Raw genomic sequence first — 20,396 nt, 5'->3', positions numbered from 1 at the left:
AAAAGAAGAATTTGTCTACTCGCCCCAAAAGATCTAAGGCGGCGGAGAAAAATAAATTCTTTGTTTTGTCCTTTTGCAGACAGATTCAGTGTGGTCTTTCCAGGATAACAGATGGTTTATCATTACACCCAAGTACTGACAGTATATGATAGTACCGGCTTGATTTTTTCTTTATGGATAACAACAGGAACTTTATGAGAGTCAGATGGTGGACTTAGTGTTAATATCAAGGGAATTGTTATCACTCCACTCGACCACTTTGTTTACGCCACATTGGTGCAGCCCAGGGACGTCAGAGTTATTTAACAACGACATTAGAGCGTTTGAACGAATGTAGTTTCTGATATGTGTTCATGAATATGACATAATGCTTATAAATAACATGGCTTTTGTACTACTGTTTTTTTATGTACTTTATTGAATAATTGTTTGTGGATGTTTTATCACCCTGTTTTTTGGATGAACCACACCTGCCATCATAGAGCTTGTTTGTTTATGAGTGTAGATGATGTATAAATCTGGTGTAGTTTCCACTTTAAAAAATTCGGACCTGACAGAGATCCAAGCAGGATTGAAGTCATTAATACATTTTTGTGGCATTGAGTGTGCGGGCGTTACTTTTTCCTTACTAATGCTGTTTTTCTGATAGCCTTGCACCTATAATAATGTGCATATAATAACTCAAACACATTTTCTATGTATTCTTATTATTGTGGATATGTAGTACTAAGAATACTGATGTCATGTCTAATGACTTTTCACAATAAAAGCACTTTAATAATTCAGAGTACAGATGGATCTAAGTGTTCGCCGCGTTCTGAGTATCATTGAATTGAAATGGCAAAATGTTTTCGTGTCAAAGTGGCTTTCAATCAGTGAAAAAAGAATATGTGTTCAGGCAGAGCAACAGACAAAGAAACACTCGGATACATTAGTGTAGGCTGAATGCAAGGTAAACAGACTAATGCTCACATTGACGTTGAAGTTGGCTGCCTGTTGCCAGTCCTATCTGGTTCGTGATAGTCGCCCGTCGTTCCCACCCAGGCGTGGGTCCAAGGGTCAGGGGAAGACTGCCCTGCCACAGATGCCGTGGCACGGCTGGCTGGATGGACCCTCAAGGCTCGGGAGATTAGAGCACTAAGTCTTCCCTCCACTAGGAACCAAAGGCTTAGGTGTTGGTCTTAGTGTTTGAAAATAACGTGGAATTAAGAAAACAGCAGAGATGGAGGTATTTGCCAGATGCCCTCTCAGTGTGCACAGACTGGCAAATACCTCGCTGTGCTTAATTCCTTCCTTTTCCACCGGTGGTTGGTCATTAGGGTTGTATTGATAATACTCTATACCTGTATACTATTAGTACTTTTAGTAAGGTGTAATTTTGTGGCATACTCTTATTGAGTTTTATGTCTTTATTATGCAAGCAAAGAGAATATATTAGAGCAAAACTACCGACATGCAATCAAAACATTTTACTGTAGAAACATTTGTGATCTTAACTAGAATCTGAAAGTTCAGTGTTAAAACTTGGTCTTAAGTTACAACAGTTATCAACCAGCTGGATTTGAGATTATTAACCCTTTTGATATCTTTCTTTGTTTTGTTTCTCCAGCTGAAGAGTACCATGCAGCATATCAACCTCCAGATCACCCACGACGCCAAAGAGTAAGTCTTCCTGCGACTGACATCTGTTTGTGTCTGTTTCTCCACTCTCCTACTGAAACCGACCCACAGCAGATGTAATGTTTCCTCTTTATCCTCTCATGGTGCTCATTGACATTTTGTGCTGAAGTGTCACATTAGTGACCTGGAACAAAGACAGAGGACAGCTGAGAAGAGAAATTGTGGTTTCAGTGAATGGGAGTAGAAAGTAGAGCTCTCTGGAGGCAATTAGCTTACATTTTTAAGAATTTCAGCTGCACAAAAGCTCTGTCTCCACTGGATATTTCCACTAATTGCCAAACTCAAACTACTACTCAAACTCCGATGTAACTTTTCATTTGTCATAAAGTAGGAAATCCCATCAGAAGTGTTTGAAAGCATAGTTTTACACTTCAAGTTTCAGAAATTAATTCAAAAAGGTAGTTCAAACTCCTTTGTCCAGAAGCATATATATTACAGCTAAAATAGTATGCACTCATTAACCAGAAGACGGTATCTTAACTCTAGCTTTAAAACTGAGCCCGCTACAACCTCAAAATCACAAGTTGTGTTAATACGTTAAAGAAATTAGTGACGTTTAAACAAATTCTGCGTTAACGCGTTATTATCGCATTAACTTTGACAGCCCTAGTTTTGAACACACCTGATGCACCTCGGCAGCCCTTACTGTTGGGTCAGAGAGATGGAAAATGGGCAGGAAAGGGGTCTGGAGGTCTGGAGCTGGGAACCCAGGGTCTAGGCTATAGCCTAGAATAAATATAATTAATGAAACACTATTTCAAAGTTTTTTTGAATCTGTTCTGTTGATTTACAGAATATATGAATTCACATGGCAAACATTACCAGAAGTATTAAATGTTCAGATGAAGGCTGTGATATGTGTAAATAAAGTAATTATTTAACTACAGCAAGTTTTGTTTATAAGCTTTTTGGGCATTTTCTATAGTAATAATAATGGTCCAAAAGTATAGAAAATTGCATAGTTTTAGGTCATAAACCTTCAAATTTTCTTGACGGAGGACCCCAAAACCCCCACCTCAGATTTATACCGGTTCTTTGCTTCTGATGTTTGCCTATTTTTATTTGAAAAAACTGATCTTCTCATGGTGCCACTATGCACACAGGCCTATGGCTCAATAATCTAGCTTTGTTTTGACTTATTGTTGACGTATTGTCTTATAACTGATTAGGAGGACACTCCATTCACTATTTGTCGTTGTCCATTGACGGAGGGTTCTGAATTAAGGTTACTCTGGCATATTGTAAAAAGATTGGAGGGCTTCCAAAACGTACGTAGCCCCAGGGCCTCAAGTAATATTAAGGCGCCTCTGATGTTCTTGTGTAGCTTCTTAAAAAGGATTTCAACCTCTAGATTTTGTTTTACTCCAGTGCAGTTATGTATGACAGACGACAGAGAACCTACATCCTTTTGATGCCAATAGGTTGATCAGAGAAGCTGCTTTTGCACCTGTGATTTACTGAGTGGCAGTCCACTTCAATAGATGATATTTGATCTTTTGGGATAAAGAAGACCATGATTTTGTGGTATTTTCTGAATAAGTGACAGTTTGGGATGTGTGAATGACTGCGATGGCGTGGAAGCGAGAGAACAATGTGTAGATATAGTTTTAAAAGAGACGACAGAGAAACGGTGATAGAGGTGAGTAGAGGACAAAAAGAGACAGCGACGGAGAGTCGAGGGAAGACGGGAGTGAGAGCGACTGACAGCTGTCCTCAATCTGACATCTACAGTGCTCTACAGATCCAGCAGTGTGAATACTTAAAAACCAGCCGAGGGAGGGGTGGAGAGAGAGAGAGGGCAGGATGCCGCTCAGAAAGGCCGTCTCGTCTGAAACTTGAAATTTGCTGTCAAGAGAAAGCATCAGTGTTTCACAGGCTGACATTCTGAGCTAAACTTGACACAATCGCCATGGTCGATTTTCCTCCACGTTTCCTTCCACACACACACACACACACACACACACACACACACACACACACACACACACACACACACACGGGAGCACACACAACTGCACTCGCTGTAATTAAAGATCCTAAAAAAAGCTCGTCCAGCGTCTAAATATGTAAATAGAGTCACAGACGGAGTAGTGACAGCCTTCAAGCCCTCGCTTTTCTTGCTTTTTCCTCCTCGTCTTTAGAGGACTGCTGATTATCCAGGCCTCTAAACTGCAGTGGAGAAAAAAAGAACATTAAATGCTCAGCCCGATGCCAACGTTCACCATCTCTGGTGACATGAAGTGAGCCATCAGCTCTATAGGGAGAACAGTTACACTTTAGAGAGCTGTGGTTGCTAACCCTTAGAGTACGGACTGTGCACCTCCAGGCCTATGGGAGTTAAAGGCGACATGTTGGTGTGACACAAAGGGAAAGACAGTCTTGTGTAGACAGCTGAGTGAGCTTGAAAATAAATCTCCAGGAATCTTTTTTTTGTTCAGCTCAAGCCCAAAACAGCAGAAATAAAGGCACTCTGATAAAAGTCTTACATTTCCAAGCCAAAAATAAAGCGGACAGAAGGTAAACAAAACTGACAGACAGGCATCCTGTGTGTGTGTGTGTGTGTGTGTGTGTGTGTTTTAGCTCTGGGTTTGGCCCAAGCTCTCTCTCCGCTCTGTCTCCATTCCCATTAGAGGAGCGTTCTGGTCTGTGGCAGCCCAGAGGATTTGAATGGCACAGGCTCAGGGTAATGGGAACACGGGGATACAGATTGGCAGGATGCATTTTTTTATTTGACTGCCAGTTCCATCATCAGTAGCAGCAGCAGCACTGCATTTATATTACCTTGTACTATTTCTTTTAAATCACTTCTATATTTGTATGCTCTCATATTGACTATTGTTTAGAAAGCACAGAGCCGCAGAGTTTCAGAGCAGTGATTTTGACTTGTCAAAGCAGGGAAAGCACAGGTGGGACTGAATAAAATGAATGATGCAGACACTAATAGTGTTATTAATTAGACATGTTAGTCTGTTAGTAAGACTTTCCATTAAGAGTCTGACCTTGAAAACAATAAAAACTAAAAAAAACTAAAAACAGTGAGTTAGACCAGTGGTTCTAAAAAAAATGTATTGAAATATTTTAACCCTCTGATCAGTGCACAACATTTTGGTAGGCAAAAAAAGCCTATATAAAGAAGTATAATACAGCGCCGCGCCATCAGCGCCTGATTTACTAAACGACAACCCTGTAACTGAAAAACACTTAAATGCTGCATTTCAAATGTTACTGACGGTATTTTGTTGGCTCTGTGTTTGATAAAGACATTCCTACTAAATGAAAGCAGAGATTAATAATTGGTGTCAGAATAATACTTTTGTACTGCACATACAAGACTGCTTTAAACAGCGGTCAGTAAATCAATGTTTAAATTGCAGCATATTGTTCTCTTTGTACAATTCCTTTGTGATTGTTATGTACAGATTATTTGTTCAAACAGTCCTTTATTCATCTGCCTATTTACTGTAACATCAGATTTAAAATGGTTCAGTGGTTTTTAATGCAATGGTTACTAACACGCTCAAAATTAAAAAGGGAATCGAAATATAGGATTGCTATCTGTCTCCTCTGGGGAATCATGATGAGGCCACTTCAGCTGGCTGAAACATCCTATTTTGTATTGGAAAGCAGCAAAGTACAGAAAGTGTGTTTTTTATATCTCTCTTCTTGGCTTTGTGTCGTTTCTCAGGAGGCCAGACACAGTTAAACAGAAGAATGCCTTCCCGCCAAACTTCATCCACTCTCTTGACTCCACACACATGATGCTGACTGCTCTCCACTGCTACAGGTATCACTCAACACACTCTACTTAGAGCACGGACATCTGGAACACCTAAAGAAAATCAAACAGAGATGCATGTCTTGTATCTCCTCTTCCCCATGCAGAGTCTCTTCTTAGAAAGGTAGTCTGTAATATGCTTGTGACACAGACTCTCCATGTATGTATGATCTCAAGTAGCTTTGATAATGTACCCTCTCGTCTTGAATGTAATTATCACCTCCGATAAGCATTGTATGATGTCTTGTAATATTAGCTCAATTCACAAAATGAGGCTCTTGACAGGTGTGATAACTCACACTGGCTTTGAATGAACGTCCGCCAGGATTTTAGCAATTATTGTCGCTGTAATGCACCTTCTACCTAAGACTACCTATTTTTAATGACTGTCTACTCTCCGTTATTATGTTCTTCCTCTGATTTCAATCCCTGCACGACGTGGACTATCTTCATCCATTTGTTTGTTCCCTCTCCTCTTGTCTCAGTGCTGGCCTGACGTTCGTCTCAGTTCACGACTGTTTTTGGACCCACGCCATCACTGTGGACACCATGAACAAGGTATCACATTACAGTACAACCTTTTTCTTTTTACTCACGCCTGTCCAGATTATGTCACCATTCCTCATCATCCATTCAGAGCTGTTTCATCCTGCCTGATCATGTATCAGGTTTCTTTTCTTCTTTTTTTTTAGTCTACAAATGCAAAAGTCTGTCACTGAGTGATGAAGTTACACAATTGGTCGGCCACGTGTTGTAGTTTCCTCATTGGCCGTTACTCTTTCAAAATGAAAAGGTGGGGAACAGTCCTTTATGCAAATGAGCCCGTCCAGCGCGATGCGTCCGGCTCACAAAACTTGGACCAAGCTGTAAAACTAGGCGATCTAGTTCTCAAATGAAGTGAGATTCAGCAGCGGCATCGCCTATTTCTCGCTTAAAATGTTTTCAGAAGTAGATTTTGGTGGATTGTTTAGACGGACTAACAGGAAGTTTACGAGCAGGCCGCCACGTTGTTTCCTGTTTGAGAGGAGCAGCACCTCCCCTAGCACCCTCGCCGGATCTGGTGGAAATGTACTGCTGGATTTAACATTATAGACATGACTACTGACTATTTGTGTAACAATTTAGCCACAAATTCACAGACTGACCGTACACGGCCCAGACATATACTCGGTTTTGACCAAGTCTTGTTGCTGATTAATTGAAGCTTAAGGTGGCACATGTGATTCCATTCCTCTGGCTCTCTCTTGCCTTTACATCCAGACTCCCTTTTTGTAGCATCCTTCTGATAAAGTAGAAGCTTTAGCTTTGTGAAGCCAGTAAAAAAAAAGAAGAAATCCTTTCACAGTTTGGTACATTTACAGGCTGCTGGCTGCAGGTAGCACCATTAGACAGAGTCTGTTGTGCTGAATAAATGGCTGTCTGCCCCAGCCTCCTGAAACTAGCTTGTCAACAGGCCCAGACTGAGACGCTGCAGTAGCATAAAATTGATCAAATTACCATAAAGTCACAGTTCTCTGTAAATGTAGCTTCAGACCACAGTCACAGTTTTATGTCTTCATCCAATCTCGGAGGAGTTACAACCAATGAGGCAGTTCCCTCTCAGTACATTTATTCTCTCTCATATTCTCTTGATGTGTGAGCGTACGCTTTCCTCATTACACAGGTAATTGAACACAGCGGCGGAGGAGGGGTAATCAATATCTTAGTCAACACCTAAGCACATCAAGAAGGTCCTTATATTAATGGCGACTGAGCCTTCCTTCATCACTCACCCCCCCCCCCCCCCATTTAACTGAACCCCCTGACTGCCAGTATAGACGGGTTTCTGAGTGACGTCATCATACGTGCTCACGTGGGGGGTAGAAAACAAACCACAATGACCAAGAGCTTGAAGATCAACATGAGGACCTGTTTTTGTTCTTTAAACTGCACGAACTACAAAAGTAATGCGTGGAAAATGTCCAATATTCCAAGAAGGAAACCTCCCTGTTAGCTCCACTGATCAGATCCCTGCATTTTAATGAGGCGGTGGATAGTTTTTGCACAGAAAGTTGTGAGGAAGAAACACCTGCGTTAGGTAAGGCAAGACAGCTCACACGGTTACTGTGTGTTTATGACTCTTTAATGAATAATGCAAAAGTTAATCAAGCTCTATGATCAGTGCTCGGCTGATCAGTTTCACTTGTGTTTAGAGCTTCAGTGTGGTACTTGGTGACAGCTGGTAGAGGAGGCAGACTGATGATTTTGGATGAAAAAATGCGTCATAAAGTTCCGCTTGTAATATTTCAGAGAAAAATAAGTCACAAACAAGTTTGAATAAAACTTTATTGGCAAAGTGCATTTCCATCTACCTGTTTTTATGTGACTTTTCAATTTGCGCATAAAAACACCGGAATGGAAACGCCTGAAATGCGCATAAACAAAATATCGGAAAAAGTGTTACGCTCGGCTGACGTAGAATAGTTAGTGTATCGATAAAAGCAAAATACGACAAAGTGCAGTGGAAAGAGACTTACCGAGTAACTCTTAAATCATTAGAAACATCAGATCTGTGTGGAGCGATTAGGAGACTTTAACGTTCCTCAAATTAATACATGAAACAAACACGTGCCATATTTCCATCACGTTTTCGTAAGTTTGAGGTTTGACTGGCCCTCTTTTAATTAAAGCATCTCGTTGCACCCTCGTCTCTTACAACGGTTTAATGGCACCCGACTGGAGAATTAGCGCCACCAACTGTTAATCTCGATTCGGCCAACACAACAACAAACTTGCGATAAATTTGGATGAAAACTTCACATTTATTTCCTTTGAGTGAAGCTTTGCCTGTATACACTACAAACGTGAAGTTTTGCACACATACATACTACAATGTACTTCAAGACAAATTCTGGCATATATTTGGGGTCTGGCATATATTTAATGTTTAAACAGCATGAAGTTCATACATGCTAACATTTTTTTATGTTAACGTTACTTGTGTAAGCGGGGGCTTCTGTGCTCTCAACCTCTGCTGACTGTTCATTTCTCACTAACTGTGTGTAGTTTGTGTTAGCGTAACTGGAGTTCCATGTGTCATGTTAGTTAGCCAGACCCACCAGATGTGCCGCATACCAATCTAGCACGTTTCTGTATTTCTAAATATTCAAAATGTCCATATATAAGCTATCATTAAATTGTGGCAACAACGGTGTTTGAGCTTTTCTGTCGAGGGTTTGGACCAGAGTAACTCAAAGTGCACTTCTCTCTGCCTCTTCTTCCTCCTGTCAGGTCTGTCGGGAACAGTTTGTCGCTCTGCACAGCCAGCCAATCCTTCAAGAGCTGTCCACCTTCCTGCTACAGAAATACTGCACCGCACTCCCGTGAGTTTACACACCTGCATGCAGGAACACATTTGATTGTGCAACACTCACATACACACATGAAGTTCCTGTGAGTTTCAGGAGCAACACTGTGGTCAGCTGTCTATCAGGTTTATGATGACAAAAAAAAGCTGTTTTTCACAGCCTCTCCTGTTCAGGTACAAATACTTAGTCATACAGTATCTACATGTCTTAGTTACAAGGTCATATTTTCCCACTTAGTTACCACCTTCTGCAGCCTGTGCCTCTTTTTCTGTTTGAATTATTCTCACATAACAACCATCACAGCCATCAGTCTCTGTCTCTCTGTCTGTGTTTTTTATGGACTTTTATGGTACAGACAAAAGCCATCGTACACTGAACATGCAACTCCTCCATGTACATACATTATAAAACAGTCCAAACAGAAGGTGCACACACACAAGAGATTATGAGATTGTAAAAGTTATATTAGCGTGCCAGAGTTTTTACTCCACTTGTCCGTGACATTAGATCCAAAATGATTTCCCTCTCTCTCTCTCTCTCTCTCTCTCCATACATCTGTCTTGGCCTCAGGCTGGGTTATGCTCATCATCTGACTGTGTTTTTCTCTCTTTGGGATAATTGGACACCTTCTCTACAGCCTTTACTCCACAGCAGCCCTCGCCGTCTTTGTCTTTCTCCCTCCCTGTCACACAGACACATTACTGTTCCCTGAGCCTCGCAAACACATTATTCATTCTTGTAGACACCACAGAGAGATAGACGAGTGGGAATAGAAAGACTTTTTGGATTCCTTCACTTGCTGCAATGTGACAGTATAGATTTCTCCCTACAAGAATTTGTTAAATATAAAACAACCCCCTGCTTTAAATAGATTTGTTTTGCTAATTAGACCCTTACAATATATTTAGTAGGGCTGTCAATCGATTAAAATATTTAATGAAATTGACATGCCAGTTTTTCCTCGCCAAAATTTAGCGCAAGTTTGGAGCGTTATTTAACCTCCTCTGCAACAAGCTAGTATGACATGGTTGGTACCAATGGATTTCTTAGGTTTTGTAATTGCATATGATACCAGTATCTTCACTCTAGCTTTAAAACTGAGCCCCCTACAACCTAAAAATCACACGTTGCATTAATCCGTTAAAGAAATTAGTGGCGTTAAAACGACTTTGCGTAAACACGTTATTATCGCGTTAACTTTGACAGCCCTAGTATACAACTTTTTAAAATTTGAAGCATTTATTTTATTGTTACAGCGCAGTATTCTTCAGTTGTTCGTTGACATCTAATTAATGTTACCATTAAATTTGCCACTGAAGACCAGCCAACAGACTTTCCATTGAGTCAGCCTGCCCTCCTATAGGTGAAACACTGGTGACATGGCTGTCGGTTGGTTCACCACTTTGGTCCAGACTGAAATATCTCAACAATTATTAAATCTGTTGTTATTAACATTTGTAGCTTTGAGTGAAACGTCTCTACAACTATTTAATACCATAGAATTTGGTTCAAACATTCATGTGCAACCTTAACTTTTCACCTAGCGCCATCACCAGGCCAACATTTTTAATTTATTCAATACTTTCGTATACGTTTATGACCAAACGCCGGCAAAAATAATGACATTCACATTAGCTGTACTTTGTGTGAAGTGCTAAATAGCAAAAGTTAGCATGCTGATACACTAAAGCAAGTCGGTGACCATGGTAAACATACCTGCTGAAAGGTCAATTCAATCTGCGTTCTTTTCCGGGGTTTTTTGTTGATTTTTTTCAAATGGAAACACTTAGCTGTTAGCAAAAAGCCGTGACGTAGGATATCAAAGTAAGCTAATCAATACGGTTATGAATAATGCGAATGCCAGCACTAGCTGAGTCATAGTAAGCTGGAGCCGCTATATTGCCGTATTCAAAGCCACCAAACTCCATTCACAAAAACAGTAATTTTACCTTTTACCGCTGCCTTGATCGGTTAGTTTGTTATTGTGTGACTTTCGGGATCCGGACTAACGTGGCGTTTACAGCAGTACATTGCTTAGCTTCCGTGCCGGTACTCCTGTCTGCCTCTCCAAAACCGTTTGGTCTTAAAAACATCTCGCTCGTAACATCAACAGCTCAAATGTGACATCCAGGTGCGAACAACCTGCAGATGTTTAAATACCATCAGTCAGCAGAACTGATGAAGACACGTGAATGAGGGCTGAACCTTCCCCCCTGAGACAACTCAGAAAGTGCTGTTGTCTTTGACTCAGCACATCTACAGACACACAAACATGTTCTTCTCAGAGTTACTAAACTTTTTTTTTTCTATTCTCCTTGTTTGTTGCAGGACTGAGGCCAAGAACAAGAAGTACCAGGAGTACAGGAGGCTGATGCTGCTGCTGGCCCAAGTGCCCCAGACAGGTCAGTTTCGATGCAGCTGTTTGGCTCCCAAACACCTGGCTTCGCCAAGGCTGGGGTATTGTTTGAAGGCGTCAACATGCAGGATGCGTTTTTTTTCCTAATTGGATTGAAGAATACTTGTATGTCCTGAAGCTCTGTCTGAGGTTAGCGGGAAATGACAGGAATGCTGTTAAATTGGGTTCTCGCACAACCCTGTACTTTCTACCCTGGTTATAATTGCTAATTGTTGTTGCCTTTTGTCTGTATAGTTATCCCGTTGTCTGTAGTTGGTTGTCTAGATGTCTGTATTGCCCAGACATGGTATTCGGCTTGCTCATTCAAACAGCAAAATCCATTGAGTTTGGCTAAAAATCAATTTTTCAGCTTCAGTAATGAGTGGTGTATTCATGTCTGCCTGCGTGGCCACTAGCAGATACAGATTTGCTTGTTTTCCTTCGACGCCACTGCGAGCGTCTGTCTATTGTTGTCCAGAGTGGAGATACAAAGGCAGTGTCTCTCTCTGTCAGTCAGGTGGATGGAGGCTTTGCTGTTATGTAACCCCTCGCTCCATCTCCATCTGTACAGTCTGCTTGGCACTGACAGCTGGTTGTATAAATTGATTACTGTTAATTGTGTCCCTCCTCTGCATAATCAGCTTATGTGGTTGAGACCAGTCAGGTGTGCTCCTGAGGGGGGTGTGTGTGTGTGTGTGTGTGTGTGTGTGTGTGTGTGTGTGTGTGTGTGTGTGTGTGTGTGTGTGTGTGTGCGTGTGCGTGTGCGCGTGTGCGTGCACACACTGTGCTTAATGTTCAATATGGGACTCGATGGATGTGGACTAAAATCCACTATAATCTTCACTGTGAAGGATGCTGAACTTGTTATTAAGGTGAATCGGGTTTTACTGTGTGTAATCCAGCAGGACATCAGATGGAGAAAAAAGGCTGGAGAGCACACTGAATAACTTGCATCACTGTGTTTCAACAGCTAGGATCTGACTTTAACGATGATAAAGTAGTTGTCTGTATAGCAAACGCTTTAAATTATTCTGTGCGCTCATGTCTTCTCTCTTTTAAACACTGGCACATTTACTTTGGTATCATTTGATATGAGTTTGTAAGACCCAAGGTGAGTGGTTGTCAAGAAAAATGTCTCCTTATTTTTTTTCACTTTGGCACACAACGCAGAACATTACGTCATCATGGTAACAGTCTGTTTGTGTGTTACCATGATTACATAATATTCTTACACAACACAGTAACTTCAGAAAAATACAAGATAGAAAGTGCAAACATTTACTGTGTGGAGAGGATTGGAGTTCGGAGCTCCTTACTGCGAGCATATTAAAGAACAAAAACTGTTTTAAAGGAACTGTGTAAAATTTATGGGGATCTATTGGTAGAATATGATATTAATAAGTATGTTTGGTCACACTTCATTTTCATGATAATTAGGTGATAATTAGCAAGTAACCTATTGGAAATTTCTTTGGAAATGGCTTCCAAATTAACCCAATATTTACCTAAAAAATGTCTGCAAATTACTTTATTATAAACATTATTTAATAATTAATTATTTATTTTTTTTAATAGAAATTTCAAAGAAGTTATTTGATAATTATAATCTATTTACCAGCAGACATGGAAATAAAGCATATCAATTAACTTTGTATTCTTTTCCTGGAAATGTATTAAATAAATTACAAGCTATTTATATATATATATATAAAATTATTAAATAATAATAATAAAAGTCCAGTCAAGACAGCCAAACAAAGTAATTTGTGATAAATGTGAGGTAAGTATTAGGGTAATTTGGCAGTAATTCAAAAGAACTTTCAAATAGGTTACTTGCTAATTACCATGGAATTTGCGGACATGTAGAATGAAGTGTTACCGTATGTTTTCTTTAGTGTATATTCACCTGAAAATAACATTGTGTTTTCATTACCTTAGAATGAGCCGTTTATATCTACATAGGGAGCGGGTCCTCTTCATGCAGCCGCCATGTTTCTACAGTAGCCCAGAACGGACAAACCAAAAGCTGGCTGTAGATCGGACCATTCGCGGTTTCATGTTTTTGCGTCGGCCACCGTAGTTCTCCTACACGCTTGGCACTATGGGGAGAAGTTTCAGTTGGTTGTAATCTGCAAACTCACCGCTAGATGCCGCCAAATCCTCCACACTGCACCTTTAAGACAGAGTTTATATCAGTTCCTCGCACGTGTTAATGTTTTGACAGGTACCTAGACATTTATTAGTTAGTTAATGCATTATCTTAAGCATTCATATTAACATCATTTTCTAGCTACAGTAAGTTTCTGCATTCTTAAACTTTTTATGGCCTTACCTCAATAATTCAGGCTGCAGCTCCTGCTGGTGTAGTCTGCTGTCAGAGAGGCAAAGAGCACACAGAGTGCAGGACAGGGCCTCATCCCAGAGCTGAAATTAATATTCAAGAGGTATATTAAAGCTCATAGAAGTTTTACTGGTGGTGCCCAGTCAAACTAAAAAGTTAAAATTAAAGTTCCTGAGTTTGACCCACTTAAAAAAAAATCAACCTCTTCTGTGTTTCTGGATTATAATCCACCTCATTACAAACTACATCCTACAGGTCTTAGAAGTTTCCTTAAAGGTGCTTTATACGATATTCAGAGTATTAATATAGCATCAAAGAACTATTTGCTATGTAAAGATATAGAGGATTAATGTCTACCTGAGCAGAGAATAAGACTGAGAGAACTCTCTCTCCGTTTGTGTTGTAATCCGAGCTTCTGCGTCTTTTGTTGACATCGCTGGGCCGGTCGCGTGCAACCGCTACATTGTTTCATCATTAAATGTTTAAGTCAAAGCCTGATGTTGCCTTACACATAAAAGAATGATCGCAGTCACATAGTCACATAGTGAGGCATACAGTTTATTAGTTAAACACTGGTATCGGATCGGTACTCAGTATTCGTCGATACCCAAAGCCCAGGTATTGGTATTGGGACTGAAAAAGTTGGATCGGTGCACCCCTATTTTTTTTCTGGGTAAATAAATTATGGATCAGTGCACAGACTAGCGTACTCGTCAATACCCAATCCCGAATTTTGGGCAATATCGGACGTATTTCTGATACCTGCATCGGTATTAGAACAACGACAGTTAGCATACCTATCCTGTAATAGTATGTAGTAAGTTTTGTTATGTTACTTACTTTCTGTAACTACTGTCCAGAGTACTTGTTCAAACTTTAACCTGCTCTGACACCTCGCCTCTTACCTCTCTAGGTGATTTTGATCTCCAGCGGGTGAAAGAATCCACATATTTCTTCAGCTGAGAGGCTCATGAGGGCGACCCAGCCGAGGGAGATTGATGGAATTGACAGAGTGCGGCAGGGAGGCTGCAGACCTCCCGGATCTCCACTGGCTTTTGTCTCCCTCAGACATCAGGACATTGATCCAGCTGCGTGCTGCCTTCCTCCTCGTCCACAGGCTGGCTGGAGCTGTTAACACACAGTGAACCCGGCTGATTAACTGGAAGACAGGGTGGGACACTCATCCAGGCGAAATGATGAGGGAATCAGCGCTGGGAATGTTAAGACTTCAATCAGTGAAAAGTACCTCTTATAATGGACGCTGAGACCATATTCAGGTGTGTGTGTGAGTGTGAGTGTGTGTACATGAGCCATACTGACTTCATCACTCAGCAACACTTCTGCTGCTCGATAAACTTTTCAACTACAAACTGTAATCGCTAGTGATTGGTGGCGTGAAGACCTCCACAGAGCGCTGACTTGCCTCTGCGCCTATCCCACCTAATCATCGATCCCGTCACTTACTGTATAACAGGATGATCTCTGACACGATATTCAAACATTCAAACATTTAAACTGAACAAGTTTGAAAAAGAGACGTTTAAGAGGAAACGTACTGAAATGGAGGATACAGGACTCTAAGAGAAATGTTGAAGGACCAGTCAAGGACATCTTGTGTCACAGTGTACTCTTGATTCTTACCTTCTCGGACTGACTAAGCACCCGACAGTTGCCCTAAAATAAATGTGTTTCTTAAAATGTCTCTCCTTAGTCATTCAGTGATTCAAAGAAATAGCTGATATTCTTAGTGTGCTTAAATAGGATGAATGAGAGAGCCTGTTATTTAGTTATATCTGCATATTTCAGTTCTATTGTGTATCATGAGATGAAGGCCTCCTTTTAGATGCACCACAAAGGGTTTGCAGGCTTCACTAATCAACTCAGATCTTATTTTTCTGGGCCAGTGCTGCATCTAGAAGTAAAAATAGCAGAAGTGCTATCTGATCATTGCTGGAAACGTTACAGCAGTTTCTGACAAAAGGTGCCGTTGATGTTCAAAGGCAAATGTAGACTCAGCCAAACAAAGCTGGCTGAGTGACAATGTAATGAAATGGAAATAATCTGCGAGGGGGCATGAATAGTGCGCTGATTAGACTGTAGGTTTTCACATGATTTGCATGGAGATGCTCCTCATATTTTACGACGGGCGTGAGACTAGACCTGTGACTTTGATCAGTTATTTTATTATTTTGGTAAAAAATTAACAATCTCCTAATGACTTGATTTTACAGTGAACTCTTCTTGGAACTGTGTTATTCATGCACAATGTGCTTTCTGTGGGGACCAGCCATAAATATTGAATATTAGAAATTAGAATTGATAATATTACCTGATTTCCTTTCGTGTTTACAGACATTTCAAATGAAAGCAGACCTTTTAACGGCACCAGAAAACAACAACAACAACTTGGATTTAGTTGTCTAGTTTTGTGTATTACAGGAATAGTTCTGGGAAATGTGCTTTTTTGCTGAGAGTTAGATGAGAAGTTAGGTCGTGTCTAGATGATGCCCAACAATTTGCAAAACTCTCACGAGATGGTTAAGGTTAGGCATTGACCTTGAATAGTTAAGGTTAGGATAGGTGTCAGACAACGAGTCTTGTGAGAGTTTTCGCAAGTTTTTGCAAACTGCGGGGTTACCATCTAGACACATCCGAGAAGTTACGTCTCGGCTAGCTGACTGTTAAACTGAAATGCCCGACTGATCGGGTTAGCACTAGTCACTCAGAATAGCTACTGTTTACTTCCCCCTGGCATTTTGTTCAATAAAACGATACTAAAGGGGAAAAAATAAAGTTAGCAGAGCTAACGAACTTTCTAACAGTCAGTTAGCAAGCTCATTAGCAAAGCTCAGCCGCAAACGGGACAATAATTTCATGCAGATTATTCAAAAGATGTAACATATATTTGTACCATCAATTCTGTCTTATAACCGTCTGCGAACCATTGTTCTTTTGTCCAACAGTTGCGATAGCTTCCTCTTTTTTGGACTCCAGCTCTCCATCCCCTCAAAGGTCAGCACTGTCAAGACGGCTTGCTCTCGGCAAACGGCGCAGATTCACGTGTCAAATTTCACCAAAGTTTAATGTTATGCAGAACATTCATATTTCAGTTTTACTGCTGGATGTACCAACGTTACAACCAAACTCCTCTTCACTTCCTTGGAGTCAACGAGCACCGAGCGCAGCGGTTGAAGAAGTATTCAGATCTTTCACTTAAGTTAAAGTAGCAATACTACAGTGTGAAAATACTTTGTTATAAGTAAATGACCTGCATTCAAAATCTTACTCAAGTAAAAGTACAAAAGTATCAACATAAAAATATACTCAAAGTACAAAAAGTAAAGGTATTTTAGAATCATATCACATCACATACATTATATTACCGGATTATAATTAGTGATGCAGTAGTGTGTTTCTAATTTTCATAACTTTAAAAGTAATGAAAATAAATAGTTTATATATTGCTGAGTATTAATCTGAATCTGCAAAGTAACTAACTAACTAAAGCTGTTATGTAAATGTATTGAAATAAAATATTTGCCTCTGAAATCAGTGAAGTATAAAATAGCATAAAATGGAAAAACTTACATAAAGTACAAGTACCTAAAAAAAAAAGTACAGTACTTAAGTAAATGTACTTAGTTACATTCCACCACTGAGCGAGCGGTTCTCGACACCGCTGCAAGCAACACTTCCTCGGTGCCAAGCAATCAGCCTGCTACGAACGGGCATCGCACTAGTAAGATAAAAACTAACAAGGACATTTGACTAAGACTAAATTTAAAAGAATAGCTGCCAGAATGAAAACTACATTAGAGTAATAACGATCTTCTCATGTAACTCTCAGGAAGAAAGCAAACAAGCGTATTTAACTGAGTCGCTTTATCAGCCGCGTTTAGTAAAGGAAGGTTAAATAAGACTTGACATTAAGTGTGATGTGAGCGTGTCCTTCACACTGAACCTGCCACCATCTAGATGTAAAGGCAGACAAAGCCAAGGTCTCCTTAGAGCCGGCGTCAGCCCAGCGTGTCTCTACGTCTCTTCGAGGCCAGCTGTCAAGGACATAGCTCTCCTGTTAAGTGCTCTCAGGATCTCACATACTTAACACATGCAGTATAACATTTCACAACTTAACCGCTGACACACGGCTGAGGAACAAATGTAGTGCACTACATGACCTGAGCTCAACACCAACGAGTGGTCATGGGTGGATGGATGCTGAGTGTTTAAGTGTCTCAATCAATAGCTGTGACTCTGTGGCTGAGGGGCGGCTAGGAATTAGCTTTAAAATGCTGGCAGTTTATCACTAAAAATGTCAGAACGTGTAGCGGGGTCGGTGCGGAGCGGCAGGTCAGGGAACGTACGCATTTTGTTGAGATGACGTGTGTGTTTTTGGGCGTAAACTACCGTTGACTTTGGCTGAGGGAGTAAACAGGATATTGAAGATGTACTTACAGCAAAAGCTTGATGGGTCCGTCTCAGTTTCTCTGGGGGTGATTCCAAGGATGTCTGCTGTTAGATCGGAGAGCGGCAGTAATGGAGCACAGCTTGTAGCAGGAAATAGTCCCATACTTTCCATTACGGGTCGTCTCCAGAGATTAACACGTCTTGTTGATGATGACTCTGTATTCGGGAAATATAGAGCAAAGGTGATGAGTTCTGATATCTCTTGAGAGACAATTATTCACTTCCTTTTTAAAATGTATTTTCTCCTTTGAGCCCACAGTTTTTATGACTGACAGATCAGCTTCTGTACACGCTGATGTCTCTTGTCCTTATTTGTTTTACAGTCATTTTTAAGTGAACAAGTATGAAATGCCCGCCACCATAAATGTGCTTATTGATTGATTGAAGCCTTAAGTACTAAACAGTGCAGTTAAAAGTCTGGTGGTGCATCTAATTTAGATTCATTCCGTCATAATGTTTAAGGCAGCCAGATTTAGACAGGATGTTTTGGTTCTTTACTATCTCTATCTGACCTCTGTTGTCCATCCATCCATTATCTGTAACCGCTTATTGACATTGGGCGAAGGCGAGGTACACAGTGGACAGATTTCCAGACTATCACAGGGCTGACGCATAGAGACAGACTAATCTCTGTTGTGTCATACTATAATTTTAGATTTTAAGAAGTGTTTCGTATTTAAATTGTCTATTATTTAATGCTACAGTAAAAAGCCTCTTCCAGTCGACCACCAGGGGACCTTATTGCAGAAGAAATATATACGGAAGACAACGGCAAGACACAAATATTGTTTTGATCCCGTTTGAATTGCGCCATGAATTACACATATGATGTTTGTCAATTTAAAAGATAATTTTGCAAGTCAAGAAAGTCACAGTTTTTTGTAAAATTGTTGAAGTATAAGACTGTGAAGATACATAGCTAAGTTAGCTAAACTTAAACTAAATGATACTACGACAAACCTACGTCAAACTGCAACTTTCTTGACTTGCAAAATTATCTTTTAAATTGACAACCATCATATGTATACTTCATGCGCAATTCAAACAGGATCAAAAAATGATTTGTCTCTCTCTGTTGACTACCGTACATATTTTTTCCAAAATAAAGTCCCATGGGGTCCACCCTACCGGAAGGGGCAGGACTTCGCCTCTCTATTAGCCTCTCTTGCTCTCCTTTGTTTGAAATGGTTATTGTAACGTCGGCCTTGCAAAGGTTATGTTCGTTGTAACATTAGCTAATATGTGATATATCCGGTACTTTTAATAGAGTCTAAACAAGTTTTAAGTCCCCTTTCTAGTTTTTTTCTAGAGCTTTCAACTGGCTTCATCAGCGGAGAGTTTGCTGAGTTGTGAGCTGCTGATGAAGACCGGGATGCAGCTGTAATCTCTGGAAAAAGCCAGTAGTGATGGAGCATCTACTCCTCCATGACAAGTGAGCAAATTCCACCAACTGAAGAAGACTGTGAGATGTAGTTGAATGCTCTGAAGAAGGCAAGTAAGTGAACCTTGATTTAAGATTCAAACAAGCTACTCTTTCCAAGGTCAGAAAGCCCCACGCTCATGTTTTCCACAAATATTTTTAAAACTAAAGACCCATCTTGCGTTGGGATTACACTGCGACGCCAAATTGGGTCCCAGGGGCGTAAAGTGTGGGGGAACACTCCTACACTCCGGCGTCCTTACTCGGAAGCTTAGTTGGCGACCTCAGCCAGTGAAAGTCTGTGTTTCTGTGTGGAGTCACGTTCTTCATCCAGTTGGTCAGCTTTCTCCCGACAGTCCAACAAGATGCGAGCGAAGTAGAGGCTTGAAATTGCTCATAAATGCAAATGTGAGTGTCCCCCTATCTGTGTTAGCCTTGATATGTAGCGTGAGTTGGGGGTTGTTTCCCTGATTCACACCCAAAGCATGCTGGGAGAGGCTCCAGCCCACCATGACCAGAAATATACATAGAAAATGATTATTTATTGGTAAGACAGACATATGGAATATGGCCTGTTTGCTGATATGATAATACGTGACTGTACTGTGTGTCACTGAATGACACCAAACCTGCATTAGTAAGTGAAACAGCTTTTAGGGCGCTCTTTATTCCAGCCACAGCATCATCAGAAAGGAGACACTATGGAAGTGTTAGTCGCTATCTGCCAGGCATGCCAGAGCTTGAAGCCACTCTTCGATAGCCGGACCACTCACTCTCACTGAGAGCACTTTGATTTCCCTGCCAGGCTCCTGGGCTCTCCCGGCCTATCTCCTGCCCCGTGGCGTCATGAGTGGCCAGCACTCAGCAGCTCTAGCGGGGGAGCAGAGTGTACAGACAGTCCTGGAGGGAGCTGGTGGGGCAGCCAGAGCTCTCTGTCAGCAGGGGAGAGGAAGCAGGAGGGAGCGCTGGGG

General features: G+C 40.8%; 1 protein-coding gene across 3 annotated transcripts in view; it reads left to right on the top strand.

The window, feature by feature from the left end:
- polrmt (polymerase (RNA) mitochondrial (DNA directed)) overlaps positions 1-15,863 on the top strand; it is a 125,561-nt gene extending 109,698 nt beyond the window's left edge. For all 3 annotated transcript variants that reach the window (XM_074635679.1, XM_074635680.1, XM_074635678.1), the window contains 6 exons: positions 1,610-1,662; positions 5,366-5,464; positions 5,941-6,013; positions 8,726-8,817; positions 11,131-11,204; positions 14,452-15,863. In XM_074635679.1, the coding sequence (XP_074491780.1) occupies positions 1,610-1,662; positions 5,366-5,464; positions 5,941-6,013; positions 8,726-8,817; positions 11,131-11,204; positions 14,452-14,501 (441 nt within the window). In that variant the 3' untranslated portion in view covers positions 14,502-15,863. The remainder of the gene's footprint in view (positions 1-1,609; positions 1,663-5,365; positions 5,465-5,940; positions 6,014-8,725; positions 8,818-11,130; positions 11,205-14,451) is intronic.
- Positions 15,864-20,396: the final 4,533 nt, after the last annotated feature.

Source organism: Sebastes fasciatus, chromosome 5 (assembly GCF_043250625.1).
Source record: "Sebastes fasciatus isolate fSebFas1 chromosome 5, fSebFas1.pri, whole genome shotgun sequence".
In the NCBI taxonomy this organism is placed as follows: Eukaryota; Metazoa; Chordata; class Actinopteri; order Perciformes; family Sebastidae; genus Sebastes; species Sebastes fasciatus.
This window is presented reverse-complemented; position numbering and strand designations above follow the sequence as displayed.